This window comes from Vitis vinifera, chromosome 16 (genome assembly GCF_030704535.1).
Source record: "Vitis vinifera cultivar Pinot Noir 40024 chromosome 16, ASM3070453v1".
NCBI lineage: Eukaryota > Viridiplantae > Streptophyta > Magnoliopsida > Vitales > Vitaceae > Vitis > Vitis vinifera.
In genome coordinates this window covers 20,767,272-20,788,276 of record NC_081820.1, presented here as the reverse complement: position 1 = coordinate 20,788,276, position 21,005 = coordinate 20,767,272, and the positions used below count along the sequence as shown (strand labels likewise).

At 33.1% G+C, this 21,005-nt stretch overlaps 2 protein-coding genes across 3 annotated transcripts; one reads left to right on the top strand and one right to left on the bottom strand.

Moving 5' to 3' along the window:
- The first annotated feature begins 9,419 nt into the window (after positions 1-9,419).
- Positions 9,420-13,197, top strand: LOC100243554 (F-box protein At4g00755). 2 transcript variants are annotated; one of them, XM_002279602.4, is made up of 6 exons: positions 9,420-9,622; positions 10,212-10,349; positions 10,668-11,078; positions 11,156-11,334; positions 11,924-12,042; positions 12,582-13,197. In XM_002279602.4, exons 2-6 carry the CDS (start codon positions 10,214-10,216, stop codon positions 12,841-12,843), a joined length of 1,107 nt encoding a protein of 368 aa, XP_002279638.1. In that variant the 5' UTR covers positions 9,420-9,622; positions 10,212-10,213; the 3' UTR covers positions 12,844-13,197. The 2 variants fall into 2 exon arrangements, with proteins under 2 accessions (XP_002279638.1, XP_010662516.1); XM_010664214.3 differs by having other exon boundaries at positions 9,512-9,816.
- Positions 13,198-13,703: 506 nt separating this feature from the next.
- LOC100265879 (probable transcriptional regulator SLK2) lies at positions 13,704-20,770 on the bottom strand. The gene is made up of 10 exons (XM_002279727.5): positions 20,435-20,770; positions 18,388-19,614; positions 18,069-18,200; positions 17,658-17,706; positions 17,060-17,274; positions 16,905-16,973; positions 15,790-15,890; positions 15,301-15,394; positions 15,130-15,199; positions 13,704-14,894 (listed from the first exon to the last, which is right to left on the bottom strand). Exons 2-10 carry the CDS (start codon positions 19,318-19,320, stop codon positions 13,963-13,965), a joined length of 2,595 nt encoding a protein of 864 aa, XP_002279763.2. The 5' UTR covers positions 19,321-19,614; positions 20,435-20,770; the 3' UTR covers positions 13,704-13,962.
- Positions 20,771-21,005: the final 235 nt, after the last annotated feature.

Here is a 21,005-nt window from a genome sequence, read left to right as displayed (position 1 = left end):
TATATTCCTTGGCATGCATGCATTCATACTGCAGGCCTGGCCTAGGGCACAAAAAGTGTCTCAAGAGTTTGGGGCATGCCTATTAATCTTAAGGTATATGTTAATTTTATAAAATATAATTTAAAACTTAAATCAAATAGCAAAAAGGAAAGGGATGGAGTGCGACTCTTTAACCATCATCATCCCTTAGTTGAGAATGTGATATGATTTTAAAAATAGCAAGTATTAAAAAGGAAAAAAGACAAAAGATGATATGTGACACTTAAACAACCCTAGTCCCTTGGTTGAAATGTGTTATAAATTTATAATATAAAAATTGTTCAACCAAAACCTAGAGATTATTAAATTTGATATCATTGTAAAATAAAAGTGTCGAAAAGGAAAAAAGAAAAAGGATGAGGTGTGGCACTTCGGTGACCCTCGACTCTTGGTCGAGAATGTGTTATAATTTGAAAATCATTACATCAAAGCATAAAGATCGTAAAATTTGATATAATACATTAATATAACTCGAATTGAATATGTTTTTTGTGAGTTAGGATCGGACAATCATGTTTGGATTAGATTTGTATCCACTTATATAACCTATTTATTAAACATATTATTTTTAGATTAACTTATATTATATAAGAAATAGGTTAATCGAGTCAAAAATATAAAGATTAATCATATTAACTCAAGTTAGATCTAACCCAACTTATTATTAAAGGAGTCGTATTCATATCAAATTTAGGATGAGTTAATTAGTTGATTATTTGAATTTTCACGCATGTGGAGATAAGAACCTTTGGCAACAGATATTTTGGTGGCTAATGGAGATGTATCAAATATAAAATATTGAGCAGGTTCCCTTAGTCCACTAATGAAGACAATACACTGTCTCTATTGAGGTATGTGAAGGAATCACTGGTGGATTTGGATTGGACTGCTTGAGTGACAGAATAGGATGATGGAGATGGGTAGTGGACAGAATAAATCCTTGAAAGACACTCAATTAAAATGAGAAATAAAATCAAAAGAATGAAAATAAAAACAAAAAGGAAGAAACCAAAAGAATGAAAAACATTAAAATTAGCTTAGCATTGATTTCGACATTAAAATTGGAAAATATTTGATAATTTAATTTAATGTTTTAATTAAATTATTAGTTACATTAAAAATACATGTGTTACAATAATTTAAACTAATAGATCAAAATAAATAGTTTTTTTTTCAAATTTTATATATCTTTTTCATTGATTGCACATATGTTTTCTTCGTATGAGGAAACAAATTTATTACTTGCTAAATATATAAATTTAATAACGTAAAAAAAATATTAAGTTAATTTTAATAAATATCTTTAATACTTAAAGTAACAAATTAAATAATAAATTTTAAGAAAAAAGAAAAATATGATTTTTTTTAACTCGTCTTAACTCACAAACATTAATCATTAAATTTTATTAAATGCCTTTTATATCTCTTGTCATTTTTGTTTGAATAGAAAAAATATATGATAATAGTGAAAGTTAAGAAAATAGAAAGGAAATATATAAATATTTTGGGAAGGCTTGAAAGGATGGGATAAGGTTCGGGAAACTTCTATTTACAATAGAGTTAATAAATTAACCAATCTCTAATTGATTAGAATCTTGTTGAATTAATAACAAATATTTGCCCTCAAGTTCTATAAACCAAGAAGAACGAAGATGATTTGTCAAGATATCTACAAGTTGATTTGAAAAAGGAACATATTGTATCATTAAATCTTAACGAAGAATCATATCCCAAATAAAATGAAAATCAATTTCAATGTGTTTCATTTTAGCATGAAACTCGGGATTAGAAGCAAATTAATCAACACTAATATTATCACACTAGACCAATGTAGAAGGCAAAATAAGATGCAACGGCAAAAAGATTGAAACTATAAAAGTTCAACTATAACATTAGCCAATGCTCGATTTTCTAACTCCATATTACTATGAGATACAATTCGTTATTTGTATGAAAACCAACAAACCAAATTATCTCCAAAAGAAAAATACAAATGAAGAGAGGATGGAGAGAGGATGAAGCACTCAAAGTAAGACCATGGGTTATTGTGCCACAAAGATAGTGTAAAATTCTTTTGACATGCTACCAATGTTTTATGGTTTGGTGTCACAAAAATTGCCAAATTTTCACGAGGTCTAAGAGAACAAATTTGTACAACGTATGTATGAAAAAGTATGACCAAGATTCAAAAAATGTTATTAGGATATGAAGAATATAATCAGAAATAAAAATATAAGCAAAGTATTAATATATAAAAATTGTAATCGAAGTATGAAAATGTGAGTAACATAAAAAGTTCTAAGTAATAAAATTTATAAGTAGAAATAATGTGATTATGAACAAGGTATCCGGTACAAAAAAAAAGTCTATAAAATAAACATAATATTTTTATTCATATATTTATATTTGTAAATAAATGAATGAAAGAAAAGTAGCTCAAAAACTTGTTTATAACTTCTTCGTCGAACAAAGAAAATCATAGAAAATAAATTCAATAACTTTTTTTTAATCAAATTATGAGAAAAGTTTTTATTGTGTTTGGCAAAATAGATTAAACTTTGATGGGTTTTGGAATATCTTAAATTAATTTTTACCTTCTTTTAGTAATGAAAAACAAAAAATAAAAACAAACCATCAAACATGAGTTTTAGAATTATGTTCAAAATTTTAATTTTAAAAACAAAAGTGCAACCAAAATTGCCTTAAATTTTTAAATTTTTTTATTGAAAAGGGAGATAAAATTATTAAAATAAAATAAATTAATAAACTTAATTTAAAATTTTTATTTCCTCACTTACTTTACTATATATACATGAGTAAATAGAAAAATAAATATAGAAAAAATACAATATCATTTCTATTTTAGCTTTTAAATATCGCTTTTAAAGTTACCATCACTTTTGTTTCTCCCGTGGGCTAGTGGACTATTCAAGTATTTCTATTGATAATAATACACTTATGGACAAAATTGACTTTTCTTATTTAGTGTATATGATATCTATCCATGAAAAAGATGTTAGCAGCTAAATTAGTAAAGCATCTTTGGAAAGCTATTTGTAATCAAATGAAAAATCATCATATACTCACAAAATTTATAATATAAAACATTAGCGTATTTAGTTATTTCAAATAAAATAATATCATGAATTCAAAATATGGCACTTAAAACATAGGAAATTTTGTCAATTGTCAATTATATCCTATGAGACCTATATATATATATATATATATATATATATATGGAATTATCTTATGATAAAATAGAAAATAAATAAAAATAATTTTGATAGTTAAAAATAAATAAATATCAATTTTAATTTTGGATATTACAATGAAGATAAATATCGAAATAATAATTAGTATCTTGAGATTAAGGATTTTAAATAAGGTCTTTTTAACTTTTAAAACACACTTGTACACTTGAGAAGAGTTTAAGAGAATTTGTCTCAATGATTCAAGAAGAGCTTCAAGTGTTTGAAGATTTAACAAATGAGTTCAAGGATTTAAAAAACAAGTTCAAATATTTGAAAAACAAATTCAAAGAAGGGAGGAATTTTAAGATTAAAAGAATAAATTTTAATAATAAATATAAATATTCGAGAAATAAGTTTGAAGATTCAAACAAAAATTTTGAAAATTGAAACAAGTTCAAAGGTTTGAAAACAAGTTTGAGGCATCTTTAACTTGAAATTTAATTAGGTTTTACATCTCAATCAACATGATTCAAATCAAGCAAAGGTTTCAAGCCCAAGCCCAACCAAGGCAAAGTCTAAGCCTAAGTTCAAGGTGAGGCGTAAGCCAAATTAAGTCTAACGTATAGGCTCAAGTTAAGCGATCCAAATTATGCTTCTTTATTGTCAACAATTGTAAGAAAGGAGAATCAAAGGACATAGAGATTATAATCTTAGTTTTACAAATCAATAAAAAAATCTATTTCATATTTTTTGTATTTAAAAGAAATTTATGTGTATAAATTTCTAGCACACTCGGTTTGATGATCTCTACTATTCATCTTTCCTTTACAATAAATTTACACAACATGGATTTTAAGAAAAACATACACAATAATCAAGGAGTCGAATTTATTGAATTCGATCCCACTAAAGCTACTCTCATTTTCAAAACAAGCTTCATTACTTGAAGTAAGGTGAAAGTACTTGTCCCAAGATAAGCATGTTTCTAAAGCAACTTCCTTTAATAATCTAAACATCTCTTTTACATTTTTGAGGGATAATTAAATAAATTGATTCACACTCATTCTTATCATAACAGGTAACTCTAAAATTCGGTTTTAGTGAGGAGACGATGAGTCTAGTGGTAAATTTACACAAGTGTTTCTACTTTAGCCATGGATCATGCTACGTTTTTCAAGGAATAAAACCAAAAGCTTTTGAAGAGTTAGTAACATGATATGGAACTCCGCATCTTTGTTAATGGAAGTATGAGCTCACTTGCCTAGGAGCTAAAGAAAGGAGAAAAGACACTCCCAAATGAGACAAGTTTTTAAAAAAAATAGTACAAGAATACCTATGACCACAAACACTACTCCAACCAATGAAGAAAAGGAAAGTTGTGACTAATACCCTAAAAGGCAAAGATAAAAATAACCATCATACTTTGAAAGAAATATAAGAAAAGAAAAACTTATTCCATGACTCTAATGTCCCTAGAATTTTTGAAGACCTCCTTAATATGAACTTCCAAAAATGAATCACCTCAATGAGAACAATCGAGTGCATAACCCAAAATACTATAATTACTATCAACTAGTTAGTGTTCCTATCAAACAACACATTATGCTAAAAGACAAGATCATGGAGTTGGCTTGTCAAATAAAAATCAATCTTAAAGAGGATGTGATGACTTTTAATTTCATATCAATAACTTTCGGATGCCTTTCCAAAGGAGTACAAAAGCCATTAATTCCCTATCCTACTTACACAATTCAATTTGGGTCTTTTAACCTTATCTAAGTCAACTTCACACAATCGACATCCTTTCAAGACCCTTATACACTAAATAGCATGCATGAACCCACTATGATAATTCTATAAGAAGGAAAGATTTCTCATTGAATCAATTATCACTAAAAAAATGATGAACTCCTATAACTTGCCAAACACACAATAGATTAAGTCCACTTAAGTTGTTAATCTTCTTATGAAGGACTGAAATCTCAACATCGTACTCTTCTAATTGCAACTTACTTTTGCAACAAACAAACAAAAAAAAAATCTCTTCAATTTTTCTGTCATTTATAGCCAAATGCTATGATTATTTATCAACTCTTTTTTTAGAATCAATTAGAACCCAAGTGGACTACATTGAGCTACATTAAGTAACTCAACCCCAAGATAAGTTCAAGTCACCTAAACTCCCTAGAAGTATATATAAACCCTCTTAAGGGTTAAGGTTTCAATTTAGTCTTCCTATTCATTCCAGATAGACAAAATCCCTAGTTATCATCCCTCTATGAGGTTTCCACAACATCCAATGCTAAGATCAAAAGAAAGAGAGTTATCGAGTAAAAGATTGCGAGGTATTTGAGATCTACAATGTTCTTTTCACTTACTGAAATCAATCGAAAAACATCTAGATCAAAGGTAAAGTTTTCAAAACCCCTAAATCTAAGGTTTTATATTTAAAAGCTTCTGTTGTGCTTAGATTTAGATCTTTAGAATATTTTTTTTCATATACCCCAATGGTCCATGGCTTAGAAAGGATTAATCCACAAATTCCAACTTTCTCTCCACTAATTATAACCATCAAAGGCATAAGATATTTGATTGGATGACTAAAAGGTGTGTCAATAGACATAAAGGATGAGAAAACGTATATCATACATGCTTAAAGAGATAGACAACGAAATATCCCTTAGCCCATTGAATATACTAGTTAACATTGGCATTACAATGCAAAAAGAGTGTCCATGAGCCATCATGTTGGTAACCTTTAAGGCACCTAGATGAATGAGACCTACATTCTTATTAGAAAAGACAAAGTACACAATTAACAAGATAAGAAAGTAGCCAAGTAAACTCCTTCCTTAAGGTCTACTCCAATTCCTAAATCAATGATAATTCTCCTTCTAAAATCTCCTACAAGATTAACCAAAGAAGCCCATAAGTTGGAGAGTCTTAGATGATTCATTTGTCCTTGTGTTGTTAATCCTAGCTAGGATTTCTAATACTTGATTGGTCTACCAAAAATTCACCTAATTTGCAATGGTTACCCAAAATCTATAGTTAACTTTATGACTTTGCTAATGAAATGCAAGGAACAAATCTTAGATGCTTTGAGAAAGAACTAGTTTGTTGTCTTAATCAACAACATTCAACCCTTCAATATAAAGAAAGACTAAAAGGGAATCCCACATAGGAAGAACATGTACCTAATGTGCATAAGTCCTACAAGGAAATAGAAAGCTCTCCTAAGCTTGTTTGACATGAGTTTGTGGAGGGGCACCATAGCTTGAAAAAGACTCAAACAATGTTCTTATCATGATTATATGTGAGAGCTAAATCAAAATCAAGTTGTAAAGATGAGATTTTATAAAAAGAATATTGTCCAAGCACATCTTCTAACCACTCTCATTGTCCTTCAACAAAGGAGAACTCACCAAAACTAACAAGAGATGAGCCCTAAATAACCTCTTTCTTATTATTTTAATGAGACAATAAGGGAAGACAAGTGAGAGAAGCTTTGTTTGTGCAAAGGGAATACCCCAAGAGCAATTTGGAGATCTTGAAATACTAGCATATATTTGGGCAAAATAGCTCTTGAGTAGATTTTGAACTCCACCAAGGCCATTGAGATGGTTCATTGAGTGCATAAAATGTAAAGTGACTAATAAACTAATAGGAGGCTTGCAAATTGATAAAGTCATTCCTTTTGTCAAACTTTAATCCCTTTCTTTTCAAATAATAGTCTTCCTTTTAGGGAAGTCAAAAGAAATTTCAAAGAATATATATACCATGTTAAAAATCCTACCAAAAGGAGAAAAAAAGAGAAAAAGAGAAAAGGAGAAAAGGAGAAAAGGCACAACATCAATCTAAAGGAAACAAGATATCTTACAAAATAATATAAGTACTATTTAAGAGAACAAATTTTGTCCAAGCTGTATGCATTAACAAAAGCTAAATGAACAATACAATAGAGAAGGAAACAAATTTATCTCAAGCCTAACTTTGGCATTTGATCCTGAAAATAAAATCTTTCCAAAAAAAATTAGATGTGGAAAAGATCAAATCACCAACTCTGAGTTGGAAGCTAAACCCTTGAAGGTTTACTTGTGTTACTCTTAAGAGTTTACAAAAAGGATGACACATTCTTTCCTAGAGAACTTTTGGCATAATGGATCAATATAAAGCTAGAATAAGAATTGTTGATAAACTTTTACAAGACTACAAAGGTTGGTTGGTCCATGTTTTTTAAAAAATTGATGTTAAAGTAATATAAATAAATAAAAATTTTGAATGTTTTCTAAAAATAAAGATGTTAGACAAATTATTTTTAAAATATTTTTCAAAGAATAAAAACAAAAAATTCATAAAAGTATAATTATGGACACAAAAACAGTAAAGTTATTTTAATCCAGTTTTAGTCCATGAATTTTTAGTCACGGGTTATTTTTTGAGTTTAAATTATTTTTTAAATTAATAAAGTTGTTAGCTATCCAACACATTAATCTTAGCTTGATTTAGACTAATTCAAAAAAATGTGATTCTATGTCATGGAGAAATAATAGGGGCATTATTGATCAATATTTTATTCCTAAATTTTTTTAAATGAATCTAGGACATTAAATCTTATTTAATTTGAAATTTATTTTCCTAACAAAACAATTGAAAAAATATAGTGATGCGTAAAGAAGAAATTAAGAGTCATTTAGAATGAGTTTTGATTTGTGACTTTTTTTTTAATATTAATTAGATTGGTTTTAAATTATAACTTTCTAGTATTAATTAGATTTAATATTTTGGATGCATTTCTTTTTTTTAAAAAAACAAAAATAATTGTAACTTCTATATAAAATATAAAAACTCTTTAACACTTAAAAAAAATAGCTTTTAAAGTTTATTTAAAAGAAAATAAATAAAGAAAAGGTTAGTTGATATATTTTATATAAAAATTATGATATTTTATATGGAAATTATTGTTCGTTTTCTATTTTTTAAAATAGAAAATAGGAAGTGTATCCGACACTTAGTGTTGTTTAGACACACTTCCCATTTTTTGTTTTTAAAATAAAAACTTCTATATAAAAATATAATATCTTATAAAATTAAATTTTGGGCATTATCATTTTTTTTTTAGCCAAAAAATCAATTGGGCGAGGTAAAATCATTTAATTCAATAATTAAATTCAATTTCTTTTAAAAATTCAACACTTTTAATTTAAAAATAAAACAACATAATATAATTTGCATAATGAGTTCGCATTTAAAAGAATTTCACAAACAAAAATATTACTTTCGTCTACTCACAATAAAACTATGTCCAAATAATGGAACTTGCACTATACCGTTAGCTTCAATTTGTAGGTGGAATAGTTTTCAATAATGATATATACCAAATGCTAATAAAACCCTTATTGGCTATCGTATCCCTTGTTCACCAAAGCTTCCAAAGTCATTTGAATTAATTAAAAAAATAAAATTCACTTGCCTACCAATCAAACAAATCATATGATATTCCCAATTTATTTTAAAACCAATAAACAAATTAAAATATATTTTTGAAAAATATTACTTTATCCATTTTATAGAATTTAAACATTTTAATACTTTAGTAAACAAATGAAGAGGTATAAAATAACTCAATGCATTATCAACATTTAATTGTTTTTATGTATATGTGGCTAATTTTGTTAGTTTTTTATTTTTATATTTTAAAAAAACCATATTTTGACCCATGTATGAATTTTTTATTTTTTTTTTAATGTCCATATATTCCTCAACTTTCCTACAAGAGAGTTTAAATACTTTTGACATAGGTTGGCAAAGATACCACCGATAGGAAAAAGAAATATATACTTTACTTTATTTGCTTTTTATAATATTTTTTTAAATTATTTTTAATTTTTAAAAAACATGTAAAAATAATTTCTATTGCTGTTTAGAGGACATCTATAAAGCAATCCTATAAATTTAAAAAAATAATTTTGATTTTTAAAAACAAAATAATGTTTTCAAATCACACGATAAGGAGGCTCATAATTTGAGATAAGTTAAAAACATCCACGTGTAAAGCAAATTAATTCGTGGATGAAGTTGAAAGGTCGGGATGGAGCCAAAAATATAATAAAGATTTTTTGTCTTAAATAAAGTTTTGTAAAATCAGGGTATAAAATATAATAACATGTAAATTGGAGGCAAGAATGAGAAAAAATTTTGTATCTGAAAAGTGGGCCCACATCCCTCATCTCTACGCCACCTGATACGGTATCTGTGTGCTGTCCCGGTTACATGCACGCCCCCCCTCTCTCTCTCCCCCCTCCCTTCTCCTCTCCTCTCTCTATAAACTCCTTCTCTTTCTAAGAATTCTCACTCTCCTAGGGTGTTTTTGGTTTTCTCTCACCTAGGTACATTCCTTTCCGTAACCTTAATCTATTTCTGTTTTTGTCTCCATATATGTGTTTATATATTTCTTGGCTTTGATTGCGTTGTTCTTGAATTGGGTTGTGTTAATTTTGCCTCGTAATGAAATTGGGTGATTCCTGGGATTGCTATAACGGGTGGAAGTTGAAGAATCAATGAGCGTAGTTTAATTATTTGTGTATGATTTTAATCAATGATAGATTGGTTGATTTCCTTTTTTCACAAAATTGTTTTTAATTCTTGGAGGTTGAAGATCGACACATGTGCGTGAAGGAGAATTCAAAATTTTAAAAAAAAATGAAAATTATGATTTTGGGTTTGGGTGTGTGATAAATGATGGGTTCACAGAAAAATTGGGTTGGCCCGCCTGTGATTCATGTGGAATTACAAATATCAATATCTGTTAGGTTACAAAGAATGATTATGTGAATAAAAGGGTTTTTTGTAAATTTTTTGTAGGTGGATTTGTAGAATATTTTGTTTGGTAGCTCAGATTGTTAGAGCAATTTCTATTCTGTTTTGGAAATATGAATTGGGTTATAAAGTTGATAGGAGAGGCTTAAATTTTTGTAGATATGCCTGTAATGGGGGATGGCAATGATTTCATACGTTGGCTTGGACGTGACATGTCAATCAAAATCCTGATGTGTTTGGAGGACCCATCTGATCTTGTTCGGGTTAGCACGGTTTCAAGGTTGTGGCGTCAATTTGGTAAGTCAGTGGAGTTGAAATACCGGCTTTATTATAATCTTTTGAGGTGTTTATGTACATATTATTTGGAATCATGATTGTTATGTTTGTAAATGTGTTGGCGCAATTGGATGGTGGTAATTTTTGTAGAACAGACACCTGATATTTTCATCTCCACCTTGATTACATATAATATCAGGTATAATATCAGGCAAAGAATGTAGAGCTTTATATTTTTACTACAAACTTGATTTCATAATCAAACTGAATGAAAAATGTAATGGCTGTATGTTATGTCTTCTTTTGAGTGATTCTGATGTGGCTTTAAGTTCCCTGCAGTGATTGAAAATGGCCTTTCTAAGCAGCTTTGTTTAAGAATGTTACCTGAAATGTCCAGTTTGGCTGGTGCTATTGAAATAAACAACATGATAGAAACTGAAGAAGTCCAGTCTAACAATATGGAGCGGAAGATTTTGGAGAAGAATCATAGAGTTTATGCCTATTTGGCTCAAGGACTTACCTCTTCCATGAGAACTGCTTGCATAGCACGGGCCATTAGCGCATCCAGCACTGATAACTACCCTGAAGAAACCATTGATAATACTTTGGATCCAAGGGATAGGATTAGACACAGCGCTTCATACTGGTCAAGTGAAGGAGAAATGGATCCTTCGATTCCCGAGAGTTTGGTTTATAAGTTGATTGCCAATTTGTGTGTTGTTACTGAGATCCATGTGCAACCATTTCAAGGTCAATCCTGATTTGCCTAATAACTTGTTTTATGTGTTGTTTTTCCCCTACTGACAGTTTTTATGTTTGCATATCAGCATATTTTCAGTTTGGTCACCCTATATATTCAGCTAAGGCTGTGCGGTTTCGAATGGGCCATCAGATGTATCCAATGGAGAGAGGTGGTGATGCAGCAAATGATCCTGCTGCTGGTTTTGATTCTCTTGAGGATCAGTACATATGGACATATACTTCACCAGAGTTCCCAATGGCTCAGGTAAAGTTTTATATTCCCAGATTGAGGTTTTTATTGTTTTATTTTATTTTGTTTTATTTTTTTTGTACAGTGTGTAGGAACTTAACAAGTATCCAATTTTTTATCTGGGACGCCATCCTAACCCACTGAAACACATAATGGGACTTTGGATGGATGAGTGTCCATTCTTGTAACAAAATTATTCATTTTTCATGATTTGTCACATGTGATTCAAGACTAGCTCATTAACACATAGTTCTTCCTTTTTATTGCAAAGATGTTCCTAATTATACATTATAAGTTCAAGCATACTTAACCATCAATCTTAATTCTCCTTTATGATTGTTTCTTTGATGGCACTTACCAAAAAATAAAAAAGAAAAGGGGAGAGAGAGAGAGAAAAGAGTCGGTTTGGTTTTGGTGGGGTAATTTTTCAAACAAAATAGCTTGTTGACCTAGAAATTTGCTGAGGTATGCAAGGAAAGAAGTATTTTTAACAGTTCTCTAAAAATGTTCTCGGGTATTTTATTTTAATTACTCTATTAATTCTGTCTTGCGTGACTTATGAATTTAAATAGCCTAAAGCTTAATCAACTTATTGATGAAACAGGAAAACCGCTTGCAAAAGTTCAAGCTACCAGAACCTGCTCTTTGCATTGGAGGAATTCTGCAAATCGAGCTGTTGGGTAGAGTTCAGAAACAAGAGATGGATGGTTTATACTATATATGGTATGTTCCTGGCAAAGTGCCCCTGCACTTCTTTTCTATAACCGTCAGTTTTGACTCTCCTATTTGCACATTCCCATGTACCTACTAAATGAAAGACCTCCCTCTAAGCTTCATCTATGCTAAAAGGATTTTAAAATTGAATGGATTCAAGCGATGCTCTGGATTGTAGTATTATATATTGCATTGAGGATGCGATCAGGCTGTGCTGAATTTACTTTTTAATAAGGAGACACTCTATGGTGCTGAGATGGGACGCAACTAGTTTCTTAGTTTTTAGGATGGCAAGTGAAGTTACTAATAATAGATCAGTTTTATATGATTTCCTGTCACTTTTGTGCTGCAAAATTGGTGCAGGAACAACTCAAAAGGAGGGGTTATTTTCTTTTTATATTTTCTGAGATAAAAAAAAATTATGTAAAATGTGATAAAACAAGACAGGGATTTTGCTGTCTTCTGATTCAAGAGACCTGCTTTGCTTTATAGTTGTGTAAATTACTTAGCAGATTGTGAGTTTCTTAGACTCGGCTTTGATGTTGCAGTGTCTCCCATGTTCAAGTTGTTGGTCGACCACTCTCAGAGGCATTTGATGTTGAAATACATGATCCCTCAGGGAAGTTCACCTTGAAATACTTTCATAGAGGATACCAGTGCCAGTCTCCTGTAGTAGCACCAGAAGGGTTGGGTGCCGACACGGCGTCATGGATGCAGAGTGATGCTAGGAGTATTGAGCAAATAATTGAAAGGTTTCTTGGTGCTGCAGCTGAAGACGATTCAGACGACGACTACTTGCCTACTTTTTAGTCTGTACAGTGTTGATGGACTTTAATAGTCCTTTGTCATTTCGCTACTTTTTGGATATAGACCAAAGTGGTGCTAGGAGTATTGAGCAAATGATAATGGAAAGGTTTCTTGGTGCTGCAGCTGAAGACGATTCAGATGACTACTTGCCTACTCTTTAGTCTGTGCAATGTTGATCCACTTTAATATTCCTTTGTCATTTCCCTGCTTTTTGGATAGACCAAGTCTCATCTGGAACTGAGACTGTTCATCTGTAATCAATTTGTTTACCGTAAATCAGTGTTTTAAAACCCCGGCCAGTAACTGATCATAACATGTATGGCAAGAGTGTTGAAAAGCAGTTTGACTTTGGTCCAACCTTGTCTATGTTTGGTTTTGCCTTTTGAATGGCTTAAAGAACTTGCCAAATTGCGTCTCAGGATGAATGGACCTAATCATATTCGGCTGCATTCTGAACATGCCTTTTCTCCCACCCCTCATCAGATAGAGAATTTGAGGAAGCCCTCTCTGCAGTTGTATGATGCCTTCCCTTTCGGAGTGCCTTTGTTATATTACCTTTGTTTTTCTATACACAACAGTCAGCATGACAACATCGTTAGTGATCCTTCTGCCTTGGGTGGACTGCAAGGAACACTTAATTGGTGGGCAGGAGGATGCTGCTAATGCAGCCCCCGGCCCCTCCCACATCCCCCAAGTGATGGTGAAATCGCATGTTTTTCAATTTTCCTCTTGCATAAGTGGAAAATAGCTGCGAGAACGTAGAATGAAAAGAATGTCCCGAACCCACAGGAAGAAAAATAAATGCCAGAAGAGAAAAAACAAATCAGACAAGATAAGAAAAGAAGAGAGTCCAAAAAGGCATGGGAATGGAACACATGATAATCAGGTTTAATAGGAAACTCTTAAAGACTTTGTCCAATAGATAGATTACATTTGCAAGACTTGAAAACAGAAAACCCTCAAAAAGAGTTGCTAAATATCCTAGTAAAAAAAGTACACATAAGTGAAGTCACAGCAAACTCCATACTTTCAAAGAAAAGAAAATGGAACTATTTCAAATGTCCTGTACAAAGAAAGATATATGCTGGTGGATTTGCCAGTTCAAACTTCAAACTAGGTTAGTCATGCTTTCCAGCCATAGCTCATATTATCCTCAAGGTCACTGTTAAAGAACCCATTATCCGGAAATTCACGGGCTATATCCTGAACCATTTCATCCGACAAATGCAGATTATGTGCCAAATCTGATGCTTTTTGGTTGAATCCACTATTAGCACCCCCAGCCGAAGAGTCACTATTCAATGGCCCTTTGAAACTGTTACTCTTGCTCAGTGGTGGCCCCCCAATGCTTCCTGATAAGTTGGGGCTGGCTACAGTGGCTGCTGCACTGTTGTTCCCAAACCCCATCCCACTCCTCGTCATGCTCCCATTTACGTTCTGGCCAGAAAGGGACTGCTGCTGCATCCCTGGCCCGCAATTATTTGTCATCTCCTGCAACATTTGCTGGATCATCTGCTGTTGTAGAGCCTGGCTGCTTTGAGAGGATAGACCAGGATTCTGTTGGAGCAAGCTACTAGGGTTCAATGAGCGCTGTTGTTGTTGTTGCTGTTGCTGCTGCTGCTGCTGCTGCTGTTGAGGAGGTAGATGGGGACTGGAAAAACCACTACCAGGTAAGTTGTGCATGGATCCCGAAATCAAAGTAGCAGGGCCCTGAAATGTTGAAGATGGACTCTGGTTAGAGCTATTAAATGAAGATGGCCCCTCTTGCTGAAGCGAGCTAGGGTTTGAATTCATGGAGTTTTGTCTCATCAGCAGATTCTGGTAGTTGGTCAGTGCTAAAGCAGCTTGTGCCGAGCCACTTAAAGCTCCACGATTAACCATGTGAGGATTATTGCTCATATGGCTGTTTAGACCAGGATGCAATGCTATTAGCTTATTAAGGGTATTGCGATCCGTCGGCAGACCCTGAACATTTGCAAGCTGTTCCATCTCCTGCATCTTTTGCATCTCAAGCTTCACTGCACTAGCATGTCGAGGATAACTTTTCAACCCATCTGCAGATGAGTGGTTGTATCAGGTTCAAGTAAACAAGAATGTATGACCTCTTCTTCATTCTCAAAGGAAAAAATAAAGGGAAAACTAAACAATTTACACTCTACACAGGAAGAACAATAACTCGATAATTGTTGCCATGAAAGTCCTTTTTGTTGGTTGCAAATCTAACAACTGAACCAAGAAGACACGACTACGGCAAATTTTAGATCACCCTCAACAGTAAAGGAACCTTACCAATTGGCCCAACTTTGTTCTCCCTGCAGAAGTCAATCAAGTCTTTCATACTATTGACAACCTCGGATATCTGTTAAAAGTAGGAATACAAACATATAAACACTGAAGAGGTAAAAAAAATTAAGGAAAAAGAACAATTTCATTATTTATATGGAAATTCCCAGATCATACCTGCAAGCACCTCACATATCTTTTGGAAAATCCCAGATCATTCAGTGACTGAGACTCTAAACTTCTTGCAAGCTGACGCCCAGCTGTCAAAACCCTAAGGGTGAAATAAAACAATGATTTAAGTCAGTACCCCTACCCAACCACTGGAGATAATCTACCTGTTAACCAAGATTAACTTGATCAGCATAAATTGTTATTGTACAAAAAATTTCAAGTAAAGGCCCAATTGAAGAATGTAGCAAAAGATTAAGTTAAGGTAATTGAATAAAATTGAAACTTGACAAGATCGTTTAATAAAGAGTTCAGACCTCCCACAAGCATTGAGACAAAACGATAATAAATCTAAAATTTCTAACAGAAGCAAAGAAAGATCTGACAGAACGGTTACAACACTGTGCGCAGGCACAGGAGAGAAGGGAAGGTTAGGCTGATAACAGAACATCTATTTGCCAAAGAAAAGGAGTTCAGACATTGCTCCATTTAACTCACATGTTGCTATTTGTTTGTAAGTCCTGCTGAGAAATCCCATCAGATCCACTTTCAGCAATTGTGCTTTGGCATTTCTGTGCAACCTGCACCAACTGATTCACCTGGAAAAAGAAGCATATATCAAGAGTTTACAAATGCTATACAAAGCATTACACAAATTGAAGCACTTAAGTTTAAAAAATAATAATAATAATAATAATAATAATCATTATGATGATGATGGTGATGATGATTTTAAAAAAAAATTATGAAGTATTCAAACCTGAAAAAAGGTTTACTTCTGAAATCATACCAAGGAAAAATATCAGGAAGTGATCTGATAAAAAAATATTCAGAAGTGACGAATTACAGTTTACAGACCAGTTTGGCCCAAAAAGAATGTTAGCTGTAAGATTACACCATGCAATTTTTCAACTAAAAAAAATAAGACCATGTATATGAGCTTAACAAAACCACGTTCATTTAAACTGCAAAGAATTACATACAGCCAGGGGCATAATCTAACAAAGATATAGCATATATGTCCTCCAATGCTACGAGCCTATGACAGTGTCTCAGCCATTGATGTTATCATGCAAGTTAGAATAGAATGGAAGCCAAAACATCTAATAAGAAAGAAAACAGGATGACAGAACTAGTCAATATGAAATACTGTAATATGTTGCGAAAGGGCGTAGAAAGGAAAGAAGTGATGGCCTACGAGTTTGCTATTAACCCAGACTCCCATAACCCAACATTTCATTTTAACAAGCTTATTGTCTAGAAGTAAAGCCTGACATTTAAAATCAGGTTAACACATAGATAAATAAAAAAATTTAATTTTATAGATGAAGTAACATACAGAATTGTATTGCAATAAAACAAAAGAATCATAAGAATCCAATCCTAAGTACAAACATGATAAGAGACAATCTATTATATTAAAACATATTCACATCCTAGGTTGGATACAAATTACCTTCCAACTAAAGGAATATTATAGAGGAGATAAGAGAAGAGGTTCAAAGGTAGGGAAATGTATGAAAATTGAACTTTTGGAACATACATCATCCTATTTCATAAATTTTATAGATCATCCAATTTAAAGGAGACAGGAAGAAATGCAAAACTAGTACCTGTGGGGCTACCAACCTACGAGGAAGAAGTTCTTCATGGTGTTGGGCACAAAATTCCCAGGATAATATCTGAATCATTACATGCATAGAAATGAAGTTATTTTATAAAATAAGTGAGCAGGCAATAAATACTAATCAGATAGCTTTTGTTTAACCTTTAAATCAGGGGTAAATATGATACGAAGCTGACCCTCACGAACAACTCGGAGTTGCTCATATACACTCTCCTGAACTGCTTTCCCATATTCTAACATCATTATTCCTGAAGAAAATCTACATTCACGTGGCAAGTCCAGAAACAAAAGCTCATCAATGACACCACTGCCAAATTTTATTTCATTAAGTCGAGGGAGTACTTCAAAAGTTGCCTCTGTTAACAACAGCCACAAAATAACAGAGAAAGAATGCAGATGTTATCTACTGAATTGAACATATAGAAAATATGACAATGAAAAGGAAATGGTCCAAGGCACAAGGCCCATGAAACTTTAAGGTGATGTGGATACATTCAAGTGTATGATAGACTAATTTAATTCTACACATCTCACTGGCTGTTTTCCATGACCCCTAATGTTTTGCTGAATTATCTTAAATTCAAATTTTGTACCATAAAACTTATATAATTTTTATGGTGATTCAATGAACTTTCTGAAATTTTGCTTTGTAAATCTTTTTACATAACAAGTCATAGAAGTAATGGTGAAACAACCAAGCATACAGATCAGAAAATAAATGAAGCATTAGTTCACTTACCAAACCCCCTTCCGGATTTAGAATTGCAAATTTCACAATGCCATGCATCCTGACCAAAAGAATAAAGAAGAAATAAACAAACAACAGAAAAATAAAAGAGAGAAAAAATAAGAAGGGAGAAATTTCGCCCTGCAAGAAACATTAATCTAAGGTTTAAGCATGCAAAAAGGAAAGAAAAAGAAAACAGATACACATAGTGAAACTTCATATAACTCCATGCAGTAAAGCGGTACATAAATGTAAAAAATGTACAGAGTAAACAATTAGAATTAAAAAGAGAATAAACTAGGGTAGTCACCTAGATGATGAATATGTATTTGTTGCTTTCATATTTGATACTAATACGAAGTTTAAAGAACCTTATGATTTAGTAATATTACATTAAATGCAATCATAGCACTAGAAACTGACCATAGCTGCCTGGGGGAAAACACCCAGTGCATGATTTCCAACATTGTCATATAAGGACAAGCACCATCTTTTCTTTGCACGGGGTGAATAATACTCTGCCACAAATTTCCTCCAATAGGCAATAGTCTTGTCCTGTAATAAAAAATAAATAAATAAAGCAATAGCAGATCAAACAAATCTTCAAGCTTCTATAATTGGATTGCAAAACAGAATTAGAAACACCAACTTAGCTGGATAGATATCATGCATGTGTAACAGGCAATGCACTAAAGATGCAGTAAATAAAAATAAAGATAAAAAATAGAAAGGATCAACTCACAGGTTGCCGCTGGTGATATAGGTATTGCATTAGCCGACGAGCACATACACCACTATCATAGGGGCGCTTCATGGCAGATATTGGTTGCATGCCCTGTTGTTGCAGGTGGTGTCTCAACTGCAGTTGCTGCTGCTGTTGCTGCTGATGTTGCTGCTGCAAGTGGGCTCGCTGCATCTGCTGAGGCATGGACTGCAACATCTGCTGTTGCTGTCGTAGTCTTTGCTGTTGAATCAAGCTTTGAAACTGGGGATTGTGGCCTTGCAACTGCATTGGGTCCTGTCTTTGAAGTATTTGTTGCACAATCTGCTGGGGCAAAATGTCTTCCTGTTTGATATCCAGTCGGGCTTTCTTATGCACCTGGGATGGATTATTGGGTTCCTGAATGAATGAGGCAGGAACCCGTGGATTCATGGAAAGTGAAACTTGGCCTGCTTGTGATGTGGGCAAGGATGTAGCACTTGAAGCTCCTTGATGCTGCTGACTTTGATTCGCTTGCTGAGAGCTTGGATCTTGATGAGAGCTCTGCTGCACTACAGAGGACCCATCCATGACTGAGGAGCCAGAAATACTAATATTATTCGATGAGAACGACATGGGTGACGCAGGCAAGCGCATGTAAGACTCTGTATTGATGCTTGCACTTCTCTGCAAGTGAGGACCTCCTGAAAGTGCCGAGTTGGCATCTGTAACCAACGAACTCGCCCCAACACTCGGCCCAGAATTTGCTACACTGTTCAAAACTGTGTTATTCACGTCCCCAGAAACCGGACCAAGATTAGAACGCCCCGTTCCAGGAATAGAATTTGACGAGTTCCCAAATGATGAACTCATGTGAGAGTTAACTACAGCCTGAGACTGCCCGTCTCCTTGGAAAAAGATACCAGAACTTGAGGAAGATTGAGCTAAACTTCCAGCCACCCGTGAAGGTGCCATGGGGGGCACCGCTGCCTGGTGGCTGGAATCTATGTAGCTCTCTAAAGCCAGGCCTGTTTTGTTCTTTTGAAGATCAAACACACTCAACTTGCGCACTTAAACTCAAGCAATAAAAACCCATACAAGAAAACCCCTAAATGTGGCTCATGAATTAGCATAATACAAAAATAATATGGTTAACCCACCAAAAAGAAAGACAAATATAATCTTTTGTATCACCAATGTGTTCTTGTGTCAAAATGATTTGAGATGTTCTAGGACCTTTTTGTGCTTTTCAGAATTTGTTGTAGGGCTCTACATAAACACAGGAAACAACTGACATTAGCAAATAGCCTGGGTACCTGTTTGGTTGCTGAGAAAACTAAGCAAAACAACACAACAGCAACAACAACAACAACAACAAAAACCCCAAACAAACAAATTTCATGTTTTAAGTTGTATTTTGCTCGCTTGGGTCTTAGTTCCTTCTTTCCCAGCAATGAAAAATCTAAAATTTATGGTTCCAGTTTATTCTTTTTCTTCCTTTTCTCAGAAACCATAAAGAAAGCAGGTCAAAAATACTCAAGAAACAAAACAATCATTCTCACCCTTACGCATAAAACCACGATTAACACAAAAATCGCACAAAATAAAAAATACCCAAACTACCCCTACAAAACCCTAATTTTCAACTGAGCTGACTACGAGCCCAAACATCTGGTATAGAAAAACCCAGAATTTATCTACACTGAAAAAGGCATATTACCGATCAAATCACACAATTATTCAACAAAATCCATTGATTGACAGATTAATCCCCAGCCCAATCACATGCATTGAAGCGATCATACTCGAAAGAACCCGAATCGAATGTAAAATTGCAAAAATCCTAAACAACTAAAAGAGTTAAAGCTACAAATTAACATCAGTTGATAACTTGATTATAACTCAACTAAAAGATCGAAGCAATTAGAAAATTAAAAATTAATGCTTCGACAAAAAGAACTTAGAAAGAACAAAAAAAAAAAGAAAAAATTGAGAGATGTGTTAAGGGTCCGCTCAGGGCGGATTAAAATGAAGAAAAAAACAAGAAATTATGGGGAAAATCCAAAATATCTAAGAAAATAGTACAAACCTTTCAACGCCGAGAAAAACGTTTCCGATTTTGCGTTCCCCGAACTGAAATCGCCGAGAGTTGGCTGGGGTTTATATACCTAGCGGGAATTGCAGGGAGAGAGTGACCGGCTGAGCCAGTGGGAAACACTGTGGAACCCGCTACATCCGGTTACCATCTGGACACGTGGCGGGTTGATGATTGAGGAACGGAGTCGGTGATGGATCGCGCGGTGGCGACGCGAGCTCGTGGGCTTGGCTGATGACGTGGCTTGATTCGATTGGTTCGCTTTTTGGCATTAGGGTAGGTCTCGTGGTGCTGTGATCAGGTGTGGTCTCGGAAGTGTGTAGATCTCACCAAAAATCAAATCATTTCATTTCATATTTAATCATCCTATTTACTATTTTATAGACGCATTTCTTTTCATTTTTCAACTATTTTTTAATACTACTATTTTAGAAATAAATACTCATATTTCTTCTCTCTATAATACTAAAAATGGAAAATTTTCAAAAACCAACTAATAACATTATAAAAAAATTCTTCCAAAAAATTAAAATAATATTAAAATATTAAAATTATTGCTCCACGT

Excerpts from the sequence above, each read along its gene's own strand:
- LOC100243554 (XM_002279602.4), top strand. The coding sequence starts at position 10,214 with ATGCCTGTAATGGGGGATGGCAATGATTTCATACGTTGGCTTGGACGT. Across the intron at positions 11,079-11,155 it reads CCATGTGCAACCATTTCAAG|CATATTTTCAGTTTGGTCAC; the intron begins GTCAATCCTGAT and ends TTTGCATATCAG. Across the intron at positions 12,043-12,581 it reads GATGGTTTATACTATATATG|TGTCTCCCATGTTCAAGTTG; the intron begins GTATGTTCCTGG and ends TTGATGTTGCAG.
- LOC100265879 (XM_002279727.5), bottom strand. The coding sequence starts at position 19,320 with ATGGCACCTTCACGGGTGGCTGGAAGTTTAGCTCAATCTTCCTCAAGT. Across the intron at positions 17,707-18,068 it reads TTTTCCCCCAGGCAGCTATG|GATGCATGGCATTGTGAAAT; the intron begins GTCAGTTTCTAG and ends TCTTTTGGTCAG. Across the intron at positions 17,275-17,657 it reads TAAATCCGGAAGGGGGTTTG|AGGCAACTTTTGAAGTACTC; the intron begins GTAAGTGAACTA and ends TGTTGTTAACAG.